Here is a 25630-nt window from a genome sequence, read left to right on the forward strand (position 1 = left end):
ATTCTAAGCCTAAAACTGGTTTTTCTTATTTTTCTCAATGCCCGACACAGCACAGCTTTGACCTTCTGATGCGCGTACAAAACAATTGAAATGGAACTGATTCTACAATAGATATATGTGGAAAAGATATTTAATTGTAAAATAGAAAAAGTAGGCCAGAGTACAGTTTTAAGGGTAATTCTTCTGTGTACAGTATAGGTAAACTAGACTTTTTGCTTAAGTTTATATAAACAATTCCATAAAAGCAGTGAAACATGGAACAACAAAGCAAAGCACAAAGAGTTTTATCTTACAAAAAAAGGAATCTGCACAGTAGTTCAAAATTTCATGTAACACAGCACTGAACAATCTTAAGGCAGCTCAGTCTAAGCACAGGACTAGAAGCCAGGAACTCCTGAGATCTATTCCCAGGTTTACCACAGACCCATGTGGTCTTGGGCCAGTCGTTTAACGCTCCCTGTGTTGCACTTGTATCAGTTATAAAATTGAGACAATAACACTCACTTACCTGCCTCAGGCAGTACAGTAAGGGCTCTTTAAAAGATTTTACAATGCTCTGAAGATGTAATGTGCTATATAAATCCTAAGCATAATAGATCACTGCACAGACACACACAAACACAGTATCACAGTGAAGAACAATGATGCTGGGTAAGAGCATCACAACATAAAAAAATTACTTGTCCAATTGCATAATTAAAATGCAAAAGTCCGTTTAGAAAAAAAGGTATCACGGAAATGATTTCAAGGCTATTGGGGAAAAGAGATCAATAGGAATATCCTAAAAGAACTACTATTTGTGTTCCAGTGGAGACATTCTTTCCTATTCATTACTGAACTTTTGAATGCTTGTGCATGGAAATCGTAAGACACAAAGTGAAGTTTCGATGCCTCCACTCCCAAATTTTAAATCACCTCTAATATGTAAATTAAGATTTTTTTTTTTTTGTTCTTTTTAATTACAAATTACATTCTTCCAACAAATATACCATCCACAATTAAACTGGCTGCTTACTTCCAATGACCTAAGCGCTAAGCATTTTCCTCATAATTTTCCTTATAATTTTCCTCATCTTTGCTGAAAAATACCTATGCAAGATGTATGTGTAGAAATTATAAAAACATGCAGCATATGTACAAACTGAAAAGTTTAAAAAATATTAGCTTCATATACATGTAAATCTACTTGGATATATCCGAAATTAAATATAAAAATTTCACCACCTAAAATAAAAAAAACCCCCAAAAATGGTTTTCAGAGAATCTGAGACAACTACTTAAAGCTGTACAAAGATTTCCACCTGGAAATGTCTTATTCAGAGAAGTTTAAGTTGTTACCATGTAGAAATAACTGTTAATTCATTTTGTCACATAATTAATTTTCAAGTTGTCAGCTTAAATCAACAACATCACCCTTAAAACTGTTCTGTTTTTCAGAAGTTAGATTCATAGTAAAATCAAAAATTCCACAAAAACATTGGCTTCTCGTGTTTCTGGATCCCTTCAAAAAGATTTATCAACTCATTTTGAAACTGTAAAAAAACCAACTATTTACAGTATTTCATTTTAAATACTTTTCACAATTTCTAAATTCAGAGTTTTTATGTTACAAGAAATTAATCAGAGCTCACGGCTTAAGTCCAGTTATCAACTTGTAGCATCTTCTCTATCATGTAATCCTGCGTCTGTACCTATATAGCGCACAGTTCAAGATTGTACTGCAGGTTTTGGAAAGTAACAGGCTTTGCAGTATGTTCACTTTTATTAAACAGCTTCTTTATTAGTCTGGAGGCGGGTCATTGCCTCTAACTTCTGCCGATAGGCCTCTGCTTCTTGTTCTTTCTTTAGAAGCTGCTGACGGTATTTTTGTGCTTCTCTGTTTGCCTCATCCAGCTGTTTCTGAAGAGTTTCTCTTTCCTATTAGAAACAGAACCAGCAATATTTTGTCAAATATGTATCAAATACACATTAAAACGGCAAATTCTTTGCCTTTACATGCAGCTCAAGTGTTAGGATATGATGTCGAAACTGTTCAGTTCTTACTCGGGCGAACCGAGCACTGCTGTGCAAATTAGACAGGAACTATCACACCAGACACCTCCCCACAATAAGGCTTGAAGTGGAACCATAGCAAACCCAGGTTTCTTTAGCTGCAAAGATACTAAGCAAGTCTTCATGGGAAAAGAGTGGAATAAAAAGAGGAAGCACAGTGATCAAATGTAACATAATGTATTAGCATTTCTCCAGTTATTCAATTTCCTTTGTTACTCCTGTAAATTGGAATCCAATCAAACAGGATTGTCCCATTCTGTTGTACTTTCAGTCAAACAGGAGAATGAAAACCTGTCACCTAACAGCAGCTTGCACTGGGAAGTGACAGCTGCCCACTAACCAAAATACACACATAACTGGTTTCCTAAATGAAGTGATTAATACTATGCAATCCTGATGTATAATTACATCCCCAAGGATACCACATCTTTATGAATTAACAGACACTTAAGTAGATGAGCTTTTTCAATTCAAAAGGAGTAACTTAAGGCTCCATCCTGCATACGAGTTTGTTGGGGATGGCTATAAAATGGTTTCCAAGCAAAATAATATGGGAAATGCCATTTCCTATGAAGCTGCCTTAGGAACTAAGGAGAATGTATTTCTATCCCCAGTGACGTAGGTTCTGTCTTTTTGTTTGATGCTGCACTGAGCCCAATTGAAAAAGCAATTTGCTTGGAAAACAGTTTTGTTTTGATCTTCAACCAAATACCATTTCATTAAAGTGCATCATACTTTTATGAGTAAGGCAGTATTTCATTTCAAATCATTCTTTCCACTGTAGTTGTTAAGTACACACAGGAGGGAACTTGTCAGAGAAACAAGCTATTTCCCAGAAAAACAAAACTCTCATCAAAAACTGAGGCCCAGTAAAAGTAAGGTGCCTTTTCACCTTATTCCCAGCAGTTCGGTATCACATTCCCATTTAATACCTCAAACAGTTGTTAGAATTTTCTCCCCCCACTTCCCCATAACAGCATTCCTATTCTTCACCTCTTTGATGCACTCACATATTTTCATGGTCAGAGCCTGAAAATACAAAATACTCTGCCTCCCTTCTACTTGCTACTGTTCTCAGTACTTGTCACAGTCACATTTAGCAGTCACATGCTGTGCTGAATGTGCTGGAATATAATGACATGGGTGATCAGATCATTGCTAACAGCAGCATCTGTATAGCAAAAACAACAGGTGAAGGAGAGATGTTATTAACAGGTTATAAAGACTAGCTATAATATAGAACACATTAAGTGCAACTTGACTTTACACAGGGCTTTAAGAACTAGAGGAAGCTAGGAAGGGTTTGCTTCATCCAGAGCACACGCTAACAAAATGAGAGCTCCTCTGATCTTACTTAGTTATTTGAAAAGGAAGTTCAACTTCCACCTCTGAAAATTTGGAGTGTGTGCAGACTGCAAACACTTGGGGGTGAAGGGGTTCTTAGACCACACGTAAGAGTATTTCCCACAGAAGAGAAAGATTAGGGGGGGGACACACTAAACCCAAAAAACAAGTCTCAGTGGCAGAGACAAGAAGATAAACCCAGTATCTACCAAACAGACTAGCAATTATATCCAGCAACATTAACATTAATCCAGCAACTAATAAGTGTAGTTTTTAGAGTCACTGCCCTAACATCAACAGAACAAGTTAAGGAACTGAGGCCAAGCATACTGTCTAACTAGGCAGTGGAAAGAAATCAATACTTCTGGAGGAGCAATGCAGATCTACAGCAGAATGAACAGGGAAAATTGGTTCCTTTGACATCTAGAATAGGGAGGACTACATCTCGTCTGTTGATATAATCAAGTCCAGAAAATGTTCCAATTATTTGAAGTTCTTTTGTATCAGTATAAAAACCTACTTGGGTAAAAAACAGATTAGAGGACTCTGAGTGCTCTTAAGAAACCTTCCATTTTATCAGGGAATTTTCTTCATCACATGTAACTTTTCTTAACAGTCTATATATTGACAACAGGACACCCATAACTACCATAACCAAACCAAGCATTCTTGTTAACAACAGAAAAACCAGGGATATGAATTCACTAATACAAATAGCCTCCAATTATGATTTTTTTTTTGTTTAGTCTAATGAAACGAGTGCTTCTAATGTGTGTGATCTTTCAAACATGCAACATAGAAAAAAGTCAAATGCAAGAATGAAAACAAAAATCACTGCATGTTAATGAATTATGCATGAAAATGAAAACCAGTATCTGTGCCACAGGGGTTTTTTTTTGCTGCCACCCTATACTTAAAATATCAAACTGTTTAGGAAAACTGCTACCACCCTTCAAAGTGAGCCGAAATGTTTGAACTTAACAGACGCAGGAGAGAAAAATAAAAGATCACAAGGACAGCTTTAGTCACTCACAATACTTCCACAGGGAAGTTTGTCACCTGACATGGATGGGAGGATGTTCAACTTAACTGCAGTTAACTGTTCACACACTATGAATTTAAAATAGCTGAAGAAAGCACTCTTAGCCTTGAATCAACTCTTTATAATGAAATAAAGGAATAAATCAGTGGAAACCAAACAATAAAGGTTTTCTGCATTAAAAAAATATTTTAATGAGTGGAGGGGTCCTACTCCCACCAAATTCAACTTATCTACTATCTTCTATGATGATGAAGTTTGAAGTGAACCAACTTTATGTGCACTTCTTTAATGCCCCTGTTACCAAAGTGAGGGAGCACCATACCCCTGTGAATCGCAACTGGCCTCCACACAGAGGCAGAGGTCTGCATCTGCATATCCAGCTGTATAGAATCATAGAATGGTTTGGATTGGAAAGGACCTTAACATCACCTCATTCCAACCCCCCCGCCATGGGCAGGGACACCTCACACTAAACCATGTCACTCAAGACTCCATCCAACCTGACCCTGAACACTGCCAGGGATGGAGTATAGGCAGGGACAAAAATCAGTCATCAAAACTTGCTCTTAAAAGTAACAGATAAAGTAACTAATTTAAACTAACTTCTTTCACTATTTGAGAAATGTGTTTAAAACATACAACCGAAACTGGTAATCCCCTGAAAAGAATCATTTGTACTGTTACACCAACTATCTGCAATTAGGAACAGGTCAATTTATTCCTTAACCAATCTAGATTTTTTTTCTTTCACCTAACAGAATTATTAAAATACTTAAGGAAATGCAATTTCCTTTATGAATAATTCAGGCAAATGTTTAAAAGTGTGAACAAAAGAAATGCTTTTATTGTAACAGTCATACATCTTTAAAAATGCAGCAAGAAAATTTCAACTGTCATGATAATCTGTAATGACTACAAAGCTGCAAAGGCCAAAAGTATTTGATGTGACAACTTAGGGACAGGGAAAGCAAGTGATGAAAGGTGGTAATTACTGTTATTAGACATGGATAACATATAGCACACACTGTACAATAAAAAAAGTATTCAATTAGGCACAATTTAATAAAATGAACAGAAGTTGGAGAATACAATCTTTGATAAATGAAGTATCATGGAGTTGACAAAATGAGAACTTACAGCCTAGACAAGGCAAACAGCAATTTTCATAAACTTTTGACCAAAACTGGTCAGCACAGTAAGAAGTAACAGAAGGAATGAGATGGTTGACCTATTGTGGCTAATATAAAAAAGCTACAATTTAAATCGAACAGCTACATCTATTTCTCATATATAAAAAGAGCTCTCTCAATGGTGTTAGGCGTCCCACACTACAAAAACAAACAAACAAACAAACAAAACCACAACAGGATGGGGCAAAGATGTGTAAACAGCTCCAGAATTAAAAAAAAAAGGGAGGGGAAGAGGGGGGAGCAGATAAAAATTGACAAACGCAGAATCTTCCCGTTTCACATTTCCATTAACAGTTATTTAGATATCACGAATGGAAAGGAAACCTTGTAAAAAATAAGATCTCACAATCAGGACAAGCATGTGGTCGTAACAGAAAGATGTGGGTACAGTACTCTCATTCACTAGCAGAAAGAGTCAAGTTACTCAATACTATATTGGTACCTCGTTTTAAAAAGTAGCTGGTGATCTTAAAGGAAAAACAAAAAATTAACTTATCATATATTTAAAAGAAGTGTCACTTTTATGTGCACAACCAGAGGATGAAGCAAACAGCCCTCCTATATTCTTTTAACAACTTTGTAAAAGATGAATTCCAGCAACAGGGAAGACAGAACAAGTTATTGTTTCACACACACTTCAGTCTCTGGTAACACAAAATTGAAGTCTAGAACAACACAAGACCCCACAATGAGATACTCAGTGCTGAACACTCTGGTTAACACATATCACGTAATATACTCCTTACTTCTATTTCTGTAGACTCCACACGATTTTCAACAATCTCAATGCACTGTCTCTTCACTGGCGGTTCTTCACTTATCACAGTTTCTTCAGCAATGTCTGTTGCTGGAACTGTTAATACTGAAAACATTTGTACATATAAATACATTTGCTTCAAACAATATTTGCGCTATAGAAAATTTTATTAACAGCAATAAAACGCAGAGACTTTTCCCTATGAAAACACAACTATATAATAAAGTGTATTCTGAAGTCAATAAGGAGAGAATTTACTAAAAACTTGAGCTGCTTGTATGCTACTAAAGAACTTTAAAATTCTTTGTTACTGAGGTCTACAATAGTAAGCTGTCACTCTGGAATATTATTGCCATTTTTCAGAGAGTAAACAGACAAGGAAGTGAACTGCAGCAGTTATCAGCCTGTCAATTCTCTAATGTATAAAACAGACAATCTTTATAATGTCACTTAGGCAAATACTAAATACAAAACTGGCTTTTGATTTTGATTGATTAGAACACCTTAGGTAATCTGAAAATCCAGTAGTTATTAAAGGAAAAGAGATCTAAAGAAATTCATACTCTTAATATAGGCACGCAACCATCTGGCAATAAATGTCGTAACTGTCACTTCAGTTACTACCTACACACATTCATGCTTTCTGGTAACTAGCTGTACTTGTTCAAACAGACTGCGAACCAAATGATTTGTATCCTGGGTACAGCTCTTCAAGCTCCACACTGGGAGTCCCTCATGAAGAAACTGGAGAAGGAATAACTTTTGTCTAAATAGTAGTGGCAGAACGTCTTTAAAAGAAACCACCCAAAACATACGCGTGTCACAAAATGGCACTTACGACACTAGCAGCTTCCACAATATGGCCCAACAAGACCATTTGTGTCACTCTGGTTTCACTGGTTCTGCCACTGCTTCTCTAAAACCTCAAGCATGTCAGACTTGGCTTTTGTTCTGTTAAGAACACACTTCACAGGACTTGCACAGCTTGCTTGAAGCACCAGATTTCTACATCCACGCCTCACCTCCCTGTCTTTCTGGCAAGGCAACTGTGCGAGTATTGGAAGACAACTTTTGTTCTACTCCATCTTCTATTCTTCATAACAAGTTTGCAAGAATCAAGCTTGCTGAAGGCAAAGCAAGTAGTTATCACTTTTTCCTTCAATGTACCATTTCCCTTCCAAGTTTAGTAATTCTTCCATTCTTTCTCCTAATGCACTCAGCTGACATGCAACTCACTGAACTGCACTAGCTCATATGTCTGAGCCTTTTGCAGTACAAGAATTTAATGATGTTTTTAAATCTATACTTACACAACGTTGTCCAAGCTATTTGCACCTAACAATTCATTATTACTCCTAAAGCAAATAGTTCCTCAAGCTGAAACTGTCCAAGTTTTCACCCACCTTGCTGTCCATCTGGCATGGTCACAATGATTGGTTGCCCTATTCCACTGGTTGGAATTGAATGCAGATTACCAAGCTGAATGCCATCTGTCACTATAGTAATAACTTGTTGACCTCCAGAACTGACAACTTGCTGAATAGCACCATCCACAGATTCTGCAGTCACAACTTCTTCTGTGGCCACAACTATCAACAGATTAGTAAAGGAATTAAGTCAATTTATTAAACTATATGATTTCAAATGCATTTTAGTACAGCAGAGAAAAAAATGTCTTTTAAAACTTTATGCCACTCAATGCATTATTACACATTATACTGTTACTAATAAAAATCTTTCACCAGGCAACATAAGGCACTAACATTTTGAAATAGACATGCAACTCTGTCTTGGTTTACCTTGCTCAATATAATAGTTTTTTACTTAGTATGTTTCCTGATAAATACATCCCACTCAAAACTGATGCTTTGAGTTCAGTGTTAGCACTGCAGCAAGAACAAGAGTTGCTTTTAAGAACACAAGTAACTTTTGCATTGTACGCAAGCTGGACTAATTTACACTAACAGCAAACAAACTTTAAATACTAGCTTGAAACTACTCAATCAGTGACTTGCCAGGTGTACCTCAGGACCCAGCCCTGATTTCTCTGTTTACCATAATGGTCTTCAAGACAGTAACAGACTGAAGGACCTTTACAGAATCTTAAAGTTTTGTCTGTACTACAGGGGTACTTCAAACACAAACACAACTTTATTTATTAGACAAAATATGAAACAGGACTAAAGGAAAAGTTCTGCAGAGTTGACATTTTTACACCTTCGAAGGAGAAAAATAGAGCTTAAGCAGAAAAACAAATATTGTATGTATAGAATTTTATATGTAAAAGTAAAAATAAAAAATCCCAGCTCAACTAAGTATTTCAAATTCATGATTTGATAATGAGTGTTGAAAGAGCAGTGAACTCTCAGAGTTTTACATTACATCTATAAAGCAAGGTAAGGTAAGGGTAAGACTGCATTCAAAACCACAACACACACCACACTTCCACTATAGACTAATTGAGGTCTCACACTACCACCCTTATTTTTTTTAAGCAATGACGTCCTGAGACAAAAGAGCAAGATCACTGGTAGCACAATCAAAGAATCTCAAGCACACTAACTCTGTATTTTATTTTCAATTTGTCAGGGTACAAGCAAAGCCTTTGATTTAAATGACAAACATTAGAGTGCTTTCTATCTACAGAGATGAAATTAAAATCCTATAGACTGTGTTGTGATGCTCAAGATGAGAGAAGGTAGATAAAACCTTGAAGCTTTCATCTTTTAAGTTAATTACAATGTAACACACACAAAAATCACTCTGTGGTTCAAATAATGACTGCAATCATTGTCTTCTGAAGATCTTTATGTTCAGAGATTACTGTCCTATAGCACCGCCTAAATATTCACAGACTGTTCACTCAGTAAACCAAAACAGTAAGTCCTACATAAATAAGTGGTGTTGTATTGAACTTGATCTGACTTCCAAGTACAGGCTCAGCAGTAAGAAAAACCCCTGTCACAAAGGATTCCAAGCTGCAAGTGCTAATACCAGCTGCTGTGGCAAACAGCCCTGGTCTTCCAGTTTCAAACTCAACATTGGGCTTTTAGTTGTGGAAGGAAACATTATCAGGACTTCTTCAGACCTTAACAGAAAAATGGAGATTCTGTCTAAAAAGAAGCTAGTCTACATAAAAGAAAATCATGGTCCTTATTCCTTCCTTATTCTCCTTCATATCTATATCCATATAATCATTAGTTACCACACTGCTTCACATGCCAAAGGAAAGCTGAAGTCATTCAGGAATGCAGCACAATTATTTTCAAGAATCTCTGCATTAATATGCATTATTTTCTGCTGCAGTGTGTGCATGGGGAGAACACCTGCATGAGCAGTAAGACATATGCCTAATTCCATACATAAGCACACCAACTTCTGCATTCCAAATACACATCTTAAATCAGATTCTTGTCTAATCCAGCTCTGAGTTCCATATATACATTATGCAACATATTTGTGCATACCATCCATGCCCTCATATACACTTAATTTGAGTAACAATGGAAAAAAAAAAGCATGATTCTATTCAGCTGCAGTGAGAAGCACCTTCCTTCCTTTGGTTTTACAAAATCGATGTGTTTTTAAACTGTAACACGTGAGGAACTAGGGGAAGAGATCAGGGTAAAGTTAACTTTGAAAGAGGAGGAAAACCTAGACAAAAACAACATAAAAGGCAGAACCTAAGTGCTTTGTCCAAGTTCATACAGTCTTAAATAAACAAGGCTAAATACAAGATATAGAGCCAAAACGAGAATTCTTGGTGCTACAACTTTTGAGAGTATTCATAAATGAATCTTCTACAAGATGAGCACAAAGAGGAGAGAGATGTGTGATGTGGTTTTTCTTTTATTTTTACCTTGAACACATTTACTACTGATGTCACTATAAGCTGCTTTTATATTCTTTACACTTTATGAACTATTAAAGAAGTAAGAACCCAGGAAATAAGTTGCACAGTAAGGTGCTGCAAGATTACCCACACATCTGCATAAAATCAAAGCAGAAGAACCAAAATAAACAGCAGGGTTAAGTATGATGGACACTGTGTTATTGAAGGTGTGAAGTTACTGAATCAAGACTTCAAGCTTATTCCTTCTGCCCGTTGTCTCCTGCCTCCTCTCTAATAATTTTTATTTTCAGTGATTTACTGTAACATCACACTCAGTTCATTACGAAAGTCTACTACTGAGTCCTGGATACACATTTAATGCTCTGTAATCTCATGCACTCCTTTCTCAAGTTTCTCTCCTACGCTTAGATCCAAGTTTCACTGAAATGTATCAATTGAAAACATCAACAGCTTCTTCTATAATGAAAGACACTGCATTTGGTTTTGGATCCAATCCACCCCACTTGCAATATTTAAATGTCATAAAATAGTACAGCTGTACTTCTTTGCTTTGATAATAGTACTGCTTTGAGAAGCAGTAGAAGAAAAGAGTTGTATTTAGAAGCAATCTTGCAGGACTCCAAAATATTTTGAGATGAAAACTCAGGTTTATGTTGGGATGTAGCTGTCAGGCCAGAAATCTGTCAGTACACATATATATTTTTTTCAGACAAAGCAGTAACTGGCAAAGATCCATGGGGCAGAGGTGAAGTGAGAAACTCTTCAGAAAGAAGAATGCAAAACTTGGCAACTAGGGGCAATGGAATTCCTTGTGCCTTTCTGGCTTCTTGTCATGGCCTTATGGAATAAGGGAGTATGTATATAGCTGCAATGAGGGATGCAGGCTGCTTCTTCCTAGGAGAACAATAATGCTAGGCTTATGTTTAACCGAAGCATACCAGCCTGAAGTGGGCCATACTTATCACTGCATATCATTATAAATAAAAGTAGAATGCCTTAATATTGAAAAGATGACCCACAGATACTCTAATGGGCCAACTGCACATTGAGATCACCAAATATTCTTATGCCTTTTGGATGAAAGATTAAGAAAACTGATGACAAAGTATACACTAACAATGTTAGGGGCCATTTCCCAATAATTAACAGAAAGAAGCATTCAAAGAACCCATTCTCCCACCAAACACAACTAAACTGTATGCAGACAAAGACTTAAATTCAATCTCCCGAATTACCTGCTTTCAGCAAGATGAATGCTACTCACATTAGGCCTAGAAATATTAGCTGCAGTCAGAAATCTTATTGAGAAGTAATTGTACATATGAATCTGGCCACCTTCCAGGTGAAAGTAAAGAAAAAATTCTGTTCATTCTGAAAAAAGGAAAGCTGTAATCTCATTTCTGTTTGAACTCTACTGCCAAAAGTGCCAGTTCTGTACTTTTAGTTTATTAAATGATATTAAATGACTTAAGCTTTCTAACCTGGTGTTTCTGAAGAATTAGACAGTGGAGCTGATGCTTCTGCTAAAGCTGCCAACGTGGCTAATACTGACGTTGATGAATTTCCAAACTGTACAGCAGACACTCCTGTTTCATCTAGTAGGATGAAAAAAAAAAGTTAGCTGACAAATTTAAAACCAGTGCTAACACACTGTTCTCAGCAACATTCTGCTGAATCAAAGTGCTATTCTGCAGCAAGTTTCTTAAGCAAATACAACTTCTGATAACTTATCTCTGTGAAGATTGTTGTTTTCAGCAGCTAGATTATTTACAGCACATAAACAGCAAAGAGGAACATGGTAATTATTCTTACCACTGTTTTTCCTCAGGCCTTTTCACTAAATGGTGACAAACAATTAAAGTGTAAAATCCCAGTAGCTATCCTATAGACATCTAAATACCTGTTCTATTTGATGTATTTGCAGAAGATACCAGACCTGTTAGGTTCACCACCCCTCCAGGTCCAATGATGAACTGCGGTGTTGCTGCATGTATCGTCACAGTGTCCGGACTCTCTGGATTTGTATTGATTTGGTTCTGCATTGCAATCTAGGAAACAAACACAGAAATACCATTCTAACTGTAGGTACAAAGAAGTTATTTATCTTGTAAGAACTAGAATTATTGCACATCCCACTCAAACAGGGATGATTCCCCTCGTTATACTCATGCAATACACGCACATCATGTCACATCTTGTGCTTGTGTAAATACATGAGAAACTTCTTTTTCTGGCTGAAATTTAAATACAAACAGTCTGATGAAGTGGAAGAGAGTAATGACACACTGCCTCTTCTCCTTACCATTTATTTATTTATTGTAAACAAAGAGGATCATATGAAGTCAAGGCCTTTTGTAGATATGCAAAAGCTCACATGCATATAATAGAGGCCTGAAGAACTGAGGCCGCTGTGGCAGCTACATGCCATGAAAATCAGCTCCGAAAGCTTAGTAATTGCTATGGATTGCAGATTGCAGCCATCTTTTTGTCTTTCTCAACTTATTATTGATTTTTATTTACTATATCCTTTCTGCCATGAAAAGGAGGCTAAAGGAACAGACTAGAAGTTCATGCAATTTAAGATGCAGGGGAACACAAATTTCTACATTGGTATAATGGTATTTTTCATTTGCTTTCTCTTCTTCTCTCAATAATATTTAGCTCTTCATTTGCCTTTAAGAACACTACTAAACAATGAGCACACATCCCCATGGAAGTATCTGTTATAATACCAATCCAAATTACTTCAATAATTCAATCCTAGTTTTTCTAATTCAGGAAAAATAGCCATCTCTCCTCTCCTCTCCTGATCTCCAGTTGTTAGGAAATCAATATCCATATACGAAGCTAACTGAACACCAGAGTATAGTCAACACTTATTGGCAGAGCGGGGAGTTAAGTTTTACACCTTGCTTGTGAAGACATCACCTAGTTCTGTGTACTCCAACACTTAAATTTAAGAAAATAAAGGATACTTATCCTTGACTTCTAGGTGGTGAAAATGTTCTTTGGCCACTAATGTTTACTAACATTAATCTCATTTCCATGTTGCGAACTAGAGTGAGTTTAGCACTGCCAATCAATATATGATCTCACAGCTGCTGCATTAACAACTTAGTTTATCACATCTGTAAACAAGTACTTTGCTCTAAGTTCCCTTATCATCATGAATCAAAAGTTACCTGTAATATTTCTGCAAGGTCTTCATTTCCGTTGTCTACCGCAATATCTAACGCCGTTTTGCAAAATTTACTCTGAGCATGAACGTCTGCTCCGTACTTTATTAAGAGTTCTACAACTTCTTGGTGGTTATGTTCAGTAGCCCAGTGAAGTGCAGTCATTTTGAGCATGTCCTTCGCATTGACATCAGCACCGTGCTACAAACAAGATCATTGCATAAACTATGTCATTAGAAGTAACTGAGTTAAATAAGGCAGTTTTGGGCTTCACCCTGCGACCAGCATTTCTCCATCAGTAACGTTCTGTTATCTTACACTTACAGATGCATTAAAAGTACTTCAATCTAACCACCAAATACATTATTTACCTGGAAGGATTAAAGACTCCCTAAAATATAACATGTCTTGGTTCTAAAAGCTGTTCTTCACACACTGTAAATTAGGAGTTAGTCCTATTTTGAAAGAGCAATAGATAATCCACCTGAAATCATTATTTTAATGCTAAAATAAATTACACTTTAAGACAAAAACAAAGCACCTAATGCACACAGTAAAATACTCATATCATTTTAATGTTGTTTTCATGACTAAATGGAAATTGCAAATATTTAATCATAAACTGTTGTAGTATCTGTGCCTCAGACCTTGTTTCAGCATTTTTTACCTTAAGTAAGACTTCTACTATGCTGGCATGGCCTTCTGATGCTGCCATATGTAATGGAGTTCTGTCCACTTTGGTTCTGGCATCCCGACTTACACCTGCTCGCAGCAACACTTCTGTTGTTGAGTAGTGTCCATACTGTGCTGCTAGATGAAGTGGAGATGTTCCCAACTGTAACATAACGGAAAAAGTGGAGTTTTAACAGATGTCAGTATGAAGTATTTCTTCCTGTTCTGGAGCTATCAAACTCAGGTGTCGGGGCACCACTTCAAAACCATTTCCCCTTGCAGTCTCAAGGAAAAAAGCTGTCAGGGCTTTTAACAGAGTATGAAAAAAAGTTTAAATTTCTGGTTGGGTTTGGTTTTTTCCCCCCAATAATCACAACACACAAAACGTGCTCATTGGAAGCAACTTTTCAAGGTCTGTGCTATATTTTTCTGTCTTTTTGAGGTGTGATATTTTAAGGGGCCTAACCCCATTTTCAGTGCTGGTCAACATGCCATAACAACATTGGAAGGGACCTCTGGAAGACACTTAAGTCCAATCTCCAGCTCAAAACAGAGTCAACTTGAAAGCTGGGTCGCTTAAGGCTCTTAAGGCTTGCAAATGCCTAGAATTTTAGGTACCTGACCTCCCTATACATCCTATTTAAAAAAAGGCACCTCCAAAAGACAACTCAGAGCCCCTATATCAGGGAACTCCTAGCTGCACATATTTGGATAGTTGGGACTGCTTTCTTAATTCAGACATCTCACTATACTAAATGCATAAACACAATAACTAGGAGGATGATTACTGCTTTCTCTCATTAACCATTCCAAAGTTCATCTTAAAAGCCACCAGAATGAGCTCATTCACAGTCTGTTACTAAGATCAGTAGGAGGTCATATGAAGAAACAGACAACTTCAATTTTGGATTAGACAATACATGAGGTGACTGCATAATTCCAAGAAGAAAGTCCTGAGGCTTGCAATATAAATGCTTAAGTGTAATAATCCTATTTTCTTCTGCAGGTGAGAAAAGTAAGAAGATTTACCAAACACTGCAAAAGTTTTTGTTACCCAATCTGTGGTAAAAGGTGCTCCATTTGCCATCAAAATGCGAACTTCATCATCTTGACCTGCTCGTGCAGCTTCTAAAAGTTTCTTTCCCAAATCTACTAGTGACATCTAGTGAAGGACATAAAGGAATATAAAGAAAAAAATAACAAGATTAATACCATAGTAAGTACACAAATGCCACTGTCATTTTTTTAATTATTTCTGAACTACTCCAAAAAGTTCAAAACCTGGAGTGGGTATTACAGCCATGAAACAAGCTTTACTGATTGCAATAAGCAGCTTGATTTTAGAATTACTTTTGTCAGACAAGCAGAACTGACACTGGGGTGAAGATGTCAGTACTACAATGACATAACCACAGCAGCTGCAGTGCTGTATAAAACTAAATTATCTGAACCAGACACACACTGCTTACAGCAGAAAGTGGTTTAGAGGCTCTCACCTGACACTGCAACCTCCTGCAGCTCTGCCCAGCTTTCAAATGGTACTACAGCATGGCTGCTATCCACACGCCCTAAGGCACTGCAGTCACTTATCCAAAACGCCTACACATGTTTAAGAGGTACCTCTATGCAAATGCCTTTAGATAGTTATGAAACACAACACCTTTCTGACATCTCGCCCATCACTGTCACTTCATTTTGTCCACACTAAAACACAATTTCTGTACCCTTAGCTTCAAAAATGATGCAATAAGCCTATATTATTGTACCACATGTATCAGATACATGAACTAAATGTCTGCCTGAAAACAAACACTACTACCTGCTTCATCTGTCCAGTTACAAAAAACATAAGTGCAAAATTTGGATTGACACATGACTGAGAGATGAGCTGAAAAATTCTCCCATATTGCTTAGGTGATCGTCTCACGCTACTAACCAAAATACATCATTAACATTTTAGTCCTATAGCTATGTTTTCCACTACCAAGATGCTAAAAATGGAATTACTTTCATCAGTTTAGTTTGCAGTCACAAGTGAAGTTAAGCCTGTACTACTAATAATAGCAGTCGCAAGGCCTTGCAGCTACATGCGACTACAATTTCCTACACAAAGTTGCAGTATATCAGTTCAGAAAGAAATCCCATTAAACACACACTTCTACCACAAAACCAAGTTCTCTGCACCTGGCTCAACTGGCAAAATCTGTGTGGCATATTGCTCAATAAACTGAAAGCTATTGCCTTTAGAAGAAATTAGAAAGGAAGATGGAAATACTGCAAACTTGCAGAACTCCAACACACAGCAGTAGAGCCAGGAACAGGAGCAGATCACCTCTTTGTCTACAGAACTGACTGCAGGCAGCAATATCCCCTTCACCAAAATAACACTCCATTTATGTCCATCCTTTTAGTACACACAGACATGTTGATTTGTCTTCAGCAAGAAAAGGGAAGGGGAGCAGGAAGGTGGCAGGCCAGGACAAATACTGACAATTGTGAAAGGAAGGAAAAAGGGAGCAGAGAGTCAGATGCAGAGGAAGGAACAGCTGACTCTTCCATAAAGCAAAAGAGAAACAGGAAAACAAGAAAATCTACTATCCCTGTTAAAGGGAGACACTGGGAGTAATGATATAAAACAATAGGACAGAGAGGGCATTTGGCAAGTGCAGCAATGAAAGAAGGAATACAGCATTCCTTTTACATGGCTGGCTTTTTTTCTTGGTGGGGAGGCAGCATGTGCAATTTAAGAAGTAAAAGAGCACACAACACACACACTTCTTCTGGTGACCTAATACCACCACATCAAGGTCTTCAGAAGCAAAAGGAAAGCTGGAAATTAATGCAAAATACTTAATTTAGGAATGAATTCAGAAATACTATTTACTTTCCTTGTGTTTCTTTTTGTTTTAAACACTAGTAGAGAAAAGGAACTAATAAAGCCTCTTTTTGGAACTACAGAACTCCTGAGGCTCTAGGCGACCTCTTAAGGTCACTTAATTCAATCTTCCAGCCAGAGCTGGCCCAACAAGCTCAACAGGGCTCAGCTCTATTGAGTTTTAGATGTCCCTGTGGATGCACATCCCACTGCTTCTTCAGCCTCATCCCAGTGTCCGACCACACTCATGGTAAGAGCTGCCTTCTGTGTATACCTGTCTTTCTCCACTACCCAACAAAACAGCCTTGACCACAAGCTTATACTTGATGTCTGACAGACAACAAATAGGTGAATTAAATTACAGTCCATATATTTAACGACTACACCTATCCAGAACCCACCGACCACATCTCAACTGGAGAAATAAACTGCAGAATTGTTACCAAACCCCTACGCAGCACAATTAAGCAGCAAAATGCAAAAATGCAAAATGCAAGTTTCATTCCTAGATGTTAGGGACAAACTTCAGCCTAAAATCACCTTTTCAGAGTCTCCCTGAACCACTACTGTTGAACACACTGTCAGACTAACAGTACCTCAGTTCCCATCTCAATGCAAAACTAAACTGCTCTGTACTACATGCAATAAGGAAACTTCTAATCAAGAAAGAAGAGGGACATCGGAGATCATACATGACATAACCTTCATTACCACAGGTTAATTTACATTAATCAACACTCTCTTGGTTGATATAAAGTGTTTGGATTTTAAACAAGCACAAAGCATCACAGAAGTTTACGTGTGCCTAGTGATGTTGAATTTTAACTTTCATTTAGAAATGTTCTCATCGGGTACTTGGAAGCATGCCTGGGCCATCTAGTGGAAGAAAGTTAAAACTTAGCAAAATTACACCGTTGAACTCAAAAATAAAAATCACATTATGTGTCACTAATGCACTAACAGCAGCAACCAAAGAGGCCTTTCCAACAGAATACATGCACATTTAATCACTTTTAACCAATGAGTACTGGCATTCACAAAATTTCTCAAGAGGACTCAACCCCAAGCTGGTTTCTACCTGGCTGACCATTCCAAGCACCAGTACTGTAAGGTCAAGAAACCCTTGAGTAACAACATGTTGTTGTCCCCCCAACCCATACTCTTCTGGGGCATACCATGAAGGGTCTCCAGTGTCAGAATTTCCCTTTCTTCCCTTCCCAGAGAACTTCTTCAGCTGCTCTCGAGATCGCTCAGTGACACTACAATAGCACAGTGATACTATCAAAAGCAAAGTACTATTTATAGCACAATAACATACATTTAAAATTAAAATGAGATTTCCATTTCAAAGCAGCACCCTTAGTTAAGTACTGCTGCTACTCTATGTAGTGTTACAAATCAACTCCACTGAACTGTGTTAGAAGGTACTCTTCAGTAACTGACATTTTCATCAAGCTTGGCTAGCACAACAGCTGGGTAATGCTCACAAGTAAGAGGATCCTTTCAGACAATAAAAACAACCCTGGCTCTGAAATAAAGTCTTGAGACTGTTATAGTTATTCGTACGGCAACTGGAGTATGTTTTCAGACTTTTAACAGCTCCTACACAACGGTGTGAGCAATGGGGTTTGTCTACAACTGAGTAAAATAGGGAACAGCTTCTGCTGGGTTTGGACTTCTTTGCATTAATCACCTCCTGAACTTCCACATTTTGTTACTGCAATGCATTCTGTACAGTATCATTAGCTAGGTGCCACAATTAACTGGTAACTAAAACTTACATCAAATTATTATTGCTATTTTATTCCTGTTCAATAGGAAATCATTCTGCTTTTTCATCTTCATCTTAGATTTAGGGTTTTATACATTCTCTAAAACGCCGACCAACATGCTGTTACCAGAGGGGTATAGAACAGCACTTGAACGGAGTTTAGGTTGAACTGTGTGCGAAATGGGCTCTGTAGGGAGGCAGAGGAGCTGGAAAACATACGGCCTGGGAAGCCTGGGCTACACCACACCACACCCTGCAGATAATAGAGCAGCAGAGTCTGCAGTCCAAAGGAAGAAGATTAAGTTTGGCTTAAAATACTGCAGCACCTTTCAGTCTAGTGTCCTGCCTCAAGGATCCTGTACCCAGTCCTATTTCCCCTTCTACCACTGCAGTGGTGAATAGCTGCTCAAAACCAACAGGCACAAACCAGTTGTTGCAGAACATCTGCTAAGACAGAAATCTCGCAGCCGCCAGTGTACCTCTCCAAGGCACGCTCCTAAGAGATATACTTATGCTAGAAAAGCATGGACTGCAGCAATGCAATTTACCAGAAGATGAACTCAATAATATACCCTGTATCTGTGGTAACATTTGCAATCATTCCTAAAAACCCCACGATAAACTTTCATAAAATGGTAATTAAACAAGTTTCTCTACTGAAGTGGCATGCAGCAGAAGAGTACTCGGAAGACAGCTTGGAAGACACTCATTACATCTGGAAAAAGAATGCCCTTTTCCAATGCCTTTCTCTTTCCCCTGTTTCAAAAAGATTAACCTGCTTCTTCAGATCCAACCTTCAGAAATGCTGCCATCTGATCCCAGCATTGCACAGTACTGCTAGAAATTTAGAATAGCCATTTCTAACTAATTTTATATGCCTATCCACACCAAGGTCAAAAATATTTTGGAAGTACAGTGTATAAAGAGTTAGCAACAACTATTTAAATCCCTAATCAAGCACTCAGTTTTGATCATTAACAGAATTTAAGTAATAGGATCAACTTGTGGCTTTGCTTTTACATCCCGATACAACAGCAGAATACCTGAACTCAGAACAACTCTTCAAAAAGTTTTTTATTTCAATTGAAAACTTTTAATTGAAATAAAAATTTTTATTTAAAAGTTTTGTAACTTTTAAAGGAACCAGAAGGTCTGCATTAAACCTAGGTGCACTTCCACATGGTAGCATCTCTTAAAAACTTCGGTATGATTTCACTATATGTATCATTTAATAGTGATTACAGTAACTTACACATGAAAAACTCAGAAAGTTCCTGTCTTGTTTCCTAAGGGAATCACACCCTTCCAAATGCATTTTGACAATGATTTCACACGTCATACTTTAAATCTTAATATCATAGGCTTACATTATCCACACTTCTATCATGATAATGGAAATTACACTAATATATTAATAGCTTTCAGCTTTCCTCTATGACTGTGTTGTGCTTGTAATTAAATTCTCTCAAGTGTGTTTAAACAGCAACATGACCTTCGTGTTGGGCTACATATGCATCGGATGAAAAATACCTGATCTGAGAAGAGAGATGAGGAAAGCAAACATAGTGTTGAATAGCTTAGTGGTTAACATAGTCAAGCCTGTATTTAGCCAGGTCTGTCTTCCAATTAGGTTCATACATTAATTTAAATTAGCACCCGTCAGCAACATAACTCCATTAAATAATGCAGATGGGAAAAAAGTCTTATCCTTAAAAATAGAGAGCACAAACGTGGCCATTATCTGCAACAGAATGCAACATCTAAAGAATATTATTATGCAACAAGAGGGAACCACTGGCACCAGCCAAAGTTTGGGTTGTCACTGCCAACAAAATACAAAGCTTTCAGAGATAAGCTTGGCACTAGATACAAAAAAGGTTACGTTACAGCAGCTATGATTGACATGAAGAATCTAAGGGCTTGTGATGTAGCCTTTGAATCGTACTATAGCCTTAAGAGTATGTCTCAGATTAATTTAAACTTGAAAATAACCTCAAAAAGCACCAGTCTCTCTAATTAAAGCATCCGTTTTGTTATGAGGAACCTTCCTCGACAGTTTCTGTCTGGCACATAGGCCTAAAAAAATCTGAGAAAACAAACTGCTTTCAGCAAAGAAAGTGGGTCACGAACAAGAGCCTACATCTAGTGTATGCTGATCTGCCATGTATGTTCTTAACCTTGTTTACACAGCAGATTTATGTACCGCTGCAAGTATTTGCGTGCGCACACACTTCAACGAAACTGCTTAGTCTGATACTTCAGAAGTCTTGAATAATTTAAAAAAAAAAAAAAAATTAAAAAATATGCTGAAGTGCCCCAAGCTGTGCATTCACAACTTTCAGCACATTTAACTCTAAATTGCAGCTTCGGCCACTAAATAAGAGCTACCTTAGCAAGCAAGTTAAAGGACAACAAAGAACTGCTTTAAGTTAGAAACGCTAAACATAGACGACTTCCTACAGGGGGTTGCACTGACGTGCTATCAGCCAGTGTCCCACCAACTCTGTGACTACTAGGAAAGAAAAACTGCAGTCCGAACTAACACATTTTATCCCACATTTGGGCTCCGATCACACGCTTTATTAAGAGCCCGAAGCACGAGTTACAGGCTCCGGGCAGGGACACTGCAGAGAAGGGAAGCGCTGCGCTCCCACCGCAGCTCCTCTTAAGGCACCTTTGGCGCCAAACGCCTCACGCAGCTCAGCCGCCTCGGGCCGCCGCAGGAACCGGCCACCCGCCCCACGCAAAGCGCGGGATCGTCCCCACGCAGCCCAGGCCGGGCTGCCCAGCACGGATATCGGCGGGACGAGCCAGGCCTCGCTTTGCCCCTCAGCGCCTGGGTCCCTCTCCCGGCGCGCCGCGCTCGCCCGGGCCAGTGCGGCAGCCGCGGGAGCGGGACCGCCGCGGGCACCCGGGCCCGGGGGTGACCCGTTCCCGCACCATCACCACCCCACCGGCCGCGCGGCGGCCCCCGACCCCAGCGCAGCCCCTGCCCCGCAGGCCGCGCCCCGCAGGCCGCCCAGGCCGCCGCCACGGCCCAGGCCGCTGCCGGCGCTGCCCGCGCCCCCCGCGCGGCGGGGTCCCCGGAAGGCCGGCCAGCGCGCCCGCTCTCCCCAACAGGAAATCCTGGCTGGGCTGGGCGCTGCGGAGGGAGCCGCGGCGCCGGGTTCCGGGGGAAGTGGAATTATTTTTTACCAGCGAAGAGATCAACTTCCACATCCGGTAACAGGGCCCTATACAAAGGCGCAGACTGACCTGGAAAAGCTTGGCCGGCCCCGGGGGGTGAGGGAGAGACAGGGCGCGGAGATGGGGCCTTACCGTGCTGCCGGCCCGGCCGCCGCCGCCGCGACAACAACCCGGGGCGCCGGAGGCCGCCGCTCATCGGCGCCCAAAAGCCCCACACAAAAGTCCCCGCTGCGCCTGGCGGAGGGACACGACGGGCGGAGGGGCGGGGAGGGGCGCCGCGCGGTGCGGTGCTGACCCGCCGGCAGGCGCGCAGCCCGGGCGTGAGGCGGCGCGTGCCGCCCGCGGGCAGCGGTCGGAGGGGCGCGCGGCACGTACCGCGGGGCGCGGGTATTACCTTATTAACAAATACCCCGGCAGAGGGGCTCGGCGGAGGGATACGGCCACGGTGCCGCCTGCCGCGCATGCGCGGCGGCGCGGGGAAAGGCGGGGAAGCGGGCGCTGGAGGGACCCGCCATGTTCCGTCCCGCTTCCCGCCCGGCGGGGGGCAGGGCGCCGCCCGCGCGGTGAGGCTCGGCCGGCCCCGGCGGGGGGAGGCGAGCAGCCGGCGGGCCGGGGCAGCCTCCCCAGGAGCGCCTCAAGAAATGAGAGTAAAGGGGGTCGCCGTGCCGCCCGCCCTCTTGGGGCTCCTCACTGCCGCAGGGCGGCGTGGGCTGATCTTCCCGCCTCATGGCTGCAGGGGCTCCGGTTGTTCGCACGGGCGAGGGTGCTCTGTGAGCAAGGGCTTTGCTGCCTTGCTTTCCCTCGGCAGGGCTTTAGCAACGTTTTGGGATCATTGAGTTTGGATTTCGTAAGGATGACAACTCCAAAATGATCATAAGCCCGTGCTGCTCTGTCAGAGAGCTCTGACCTTCAGTCCCAACCTGGCACTGGACCCAACGTCCCAGCCCCTGAAATGTTCCTCCTAGTTTTGTTCCAACAGTGTAAAATGGTCACGTTCAAGTTCTCCCCAAAGCTATTCAGTCACAAATCTGATGCTGCCATAAAGCGTAGATCCCATAATTTGTATCTGTCAGGGAAAGGTATCTGACAGAATTCCATTTATTTTGGAGAGCACAATACCTACTAGTTACTCTTTAATCAGAGGCATACTTGTAACTACATTTTTTTACAGTTCCATTATTTTTTGCCCTTGTCACAGCTTTGGACAAAATGCAAACAGCCACGTTTCAAAGAGTGAACTTCACCTCACAAATACCACAGAACTGAGTCCTTGAGTCACTGCTGAAACAGACCTGTTCAGTCCAGCAGAGAAAACCACGTCTCCCACAGGCAGCAACAGAACAGCCCTTCTGGCTGAGTGTGGTGAGGGGGCTTACAGCACCCTGACAGGGCTCTCTCCTGTTCTTAGAATACTCTTGATCTAAGTTAAGCTACAGGCAGGAATTCTCGTTGCGCTTTTTGGAAAGCCAGTTAATCCTTTATATGTTGTCACCTGGCTCAGGGTGACTTTATTTTTCCAGAAGTGATCAGCCAGAAGGCGGCACTAGAGAACAAATCCAGACACCTCTCAGGACTGTCACTTACCACCAGAGTATAGAAACCTTAAATCCAGCCTTCACATCTCTTCTCCATTGCTGGCAAGTGTCTGTGTCTCTCAACAAGCATTTAGCTTGCCATAGTACGGGTTTTTACTTACACAGTAGCAGTAGATACAGAAAACGTTACGATGTCCTCACAGGCATGCACCAACAAGCAGGAATGCCTCATGGTGTTGGCTGCAGTGCTATGGAAAAGCAAAACGTTCTGTATTATTAAAAATCTTTTGTAGAAGTGAAGAATGCAGCCTGCATTTAGTCCATTCGCACCGTATATGAGTTTTCATTATTACAATCACAACTTCCATCTTCAAAATAATCATGTCTCATGGGGTTTTTTGACAATATATCAAAAGTACATTTAAGAGAGACATTCATGTCTGATGTAGGCATTCAAAACACATTTCACATCTGTAAAGTACCTGGTTTCTTCTCCTTTATTTTATACTGCTTTATAGTAATTTATATTTTTTAATTAAATAATACATTCTATTTTAAAGCACACTGATTTCTACTGCCTAAAATTCTTTATTTATGCAGTACTGCTACACAGTAACAAACGTGCTGATAAGAAAATGTGTTCTAACCTAAGGCAACATCACAGCACGTCATAACGCAATCAACATAGTAGCATGTTTTAACAAGTTATTGAATATGATAAAGCTCATTGTACAGGCAGGTGCTCCCCAACACCTTTCTATATATGGTTGGGTTTTGCCCATATGAGTAAGACTAAAAGATTTTATGACACAATTTCTTTATATAAGAGAAACAATGAAAGGGGCACCCTGAGTCCAGTTTGGAAAACAGTGAATATGATACTCTACATTAATTTGCACGCTTAGATTCCAAGCTTTGACATCAGTGGACTTACTCCTTTCATCTTCTCACAACTTGGCTAAAACAAAGGCAGCAGTTCTGAAAAAGGCCCTTAAAGAGCATTGTGTTGGTGATATTGTTAAGTTCAGTTTAATGTTGTTAAGAGCGTATCAACTTACTTTGGTATTAACCTCCCTGATTGCACAATAGAGAAGACACAGAGCTATCCTCATTTCTCCCAGAACCTTTTACATGTCTGATCACTTCTATTCACTGCAAATTAGAGATGGAGGCTATTATTTGAGCCTTTCACATACCCAATACCAACCAATGTTACTGTGCCATTAAGTATTGCGATACAATTAGGACTCTGGGCAATGCATCAGTAGTGTTTTGGAAGGCTACGTGAAGACAGACACCTTTCTCATTTTGGCTTTATGAGGTTCTTGTTTCCCAAAGTGGCACCAAGGGAAACTGCTCCTGTTCACAAGTTTCCATTGGCAAAATGGAGCAGGAGGTTAAAGGATCATAGAATCATGCAGGTTGGAAAAAGACCTTTAAGATCATCAAATCCAAGCATTAACCTAACACTGCCCAAAGTATCTTAAATGAATCCCCCACCTTGACAGTTAGGGGACAGACTGACTGTGGCAGGACAGAGCATCTTTCTGTTTGCATGAGATCTCAGTGGCACAATCCGCCTCACTGACTGACTGACTGGCTGGAAATGAGCTCAGCACCACCCTCTTCTCTCCCTTCTCCCGGTGTTCTAAATGCCAGCATGACTATACTGCCGCCATCCCTGAGGTACAATGCTTGTAGTAACACCACAAGCTGCACAGAAAACGTAGCCATCAACGAAAAACGAGATCTGAACTTACAATGTCCCCCAGTCAATGCAGTTTTCTCTACAAACAAAAAGGATATTTTCATAAGGGGAGGTGTCTTGCCTTCCCACACCAGATTTAGCACTGCAGCAGAAGGGCCAGTTTAACACCACATAGAAACGCTGGATGTCCCTTGAAATGTGAAAGACCTCAGAGCCCGCTTTCAGTGGCTTGGCCTCGATAACAAAGCGCCCCAAAACGAAACGAGGAGCCTGGCCAGGCGGTGCTACCAGGCGAGGGCGACCTCGGCCCTGCGGAGCGCCCGGGTGACCGCCACGGCGGTGCGGGATGGGGGCGACCCCACGCTCCCCGGGAGCCTCCTCCAGGGCTGGCCCCGAGAAGCCAGCGCGGGTGGCGCTCGTCTGAGGCACCTGCCTCTCCCTTCTCTCCGCACCACACCAGAGACACTCC

The 25630-nt window shown here is 40.3% G+C and overlaps 1 protein-coding gene across 8 annotated transcripts; it reads right to left on the reverse strand.

Moving 5' to 3' along the window:
- Positions 1-114: 114 nt before the first annotated feature.
- On the reverse strand, positions 115-23639 carry GABPB1 (GA binding protein transcription factor subunit beta 1). Of its 8 annotated transcripts, XM_030498146.1 has the most exons (10): positions 19985-21283; positions 18137-18220; positions 15141-15248; positions 14082-14249; positions 13421-13615; positions 12175-12286; positions 11720-11833; positions 7789-7974; positions 6375-6490; positions 269-1917 (listed from the first exon to the last, which is right to left on the reverse strand). In XM_030498146.1, exons 2-10 carry the CDS (start codon positions 18137-18139, stop codon positions 1765-1767), a joined length of 1155 nt encoding a protein of 384 aa, XP_030354006.1. In that variant the 5' UTR covers positions 18140-18220; positions 19985-21283; the 3' UTR covers positions 269-1764. The 8 variants fall into 8 exon arrangements, with proteins under 8 accessions (XP_030354005.1, XP_030354001.1, XP_030354004.1 ...); XM_030498145.1 differs by lacking the exons at positions 18137-18220; positions 19985-21283 and adding an exon at positions 23615-23639 and having other exon boundaries at positions 115-1917; positions 12139-12286; XM_030498141.1 differs by lacking the exons at positions 18137-18220; positions 19985-21283 and adding an exon at positions 22313-22370 and having other exon boundaries at positions 115-1917; positions 12139-12286.
- Between the last annotated feature and the right edge of the window lie 1991 nt (positions 23640-25630).

This window comes from Strigops habroptila, chromosome 9 (genome assembly GCF_004027225.2).
Source record: "Strigops habroptila isolate Jane chromosome 9, bStrHab1.2.pri, whole genome shotgun sequence".
In the NCBI taxonomy this organism is placed as follows: domain Eukaryota; kingdom Metazoa; phylum Chordata; class Aves; order Psittaciformes; family Psittacidae; genus Strigops; species Strigops habroptila.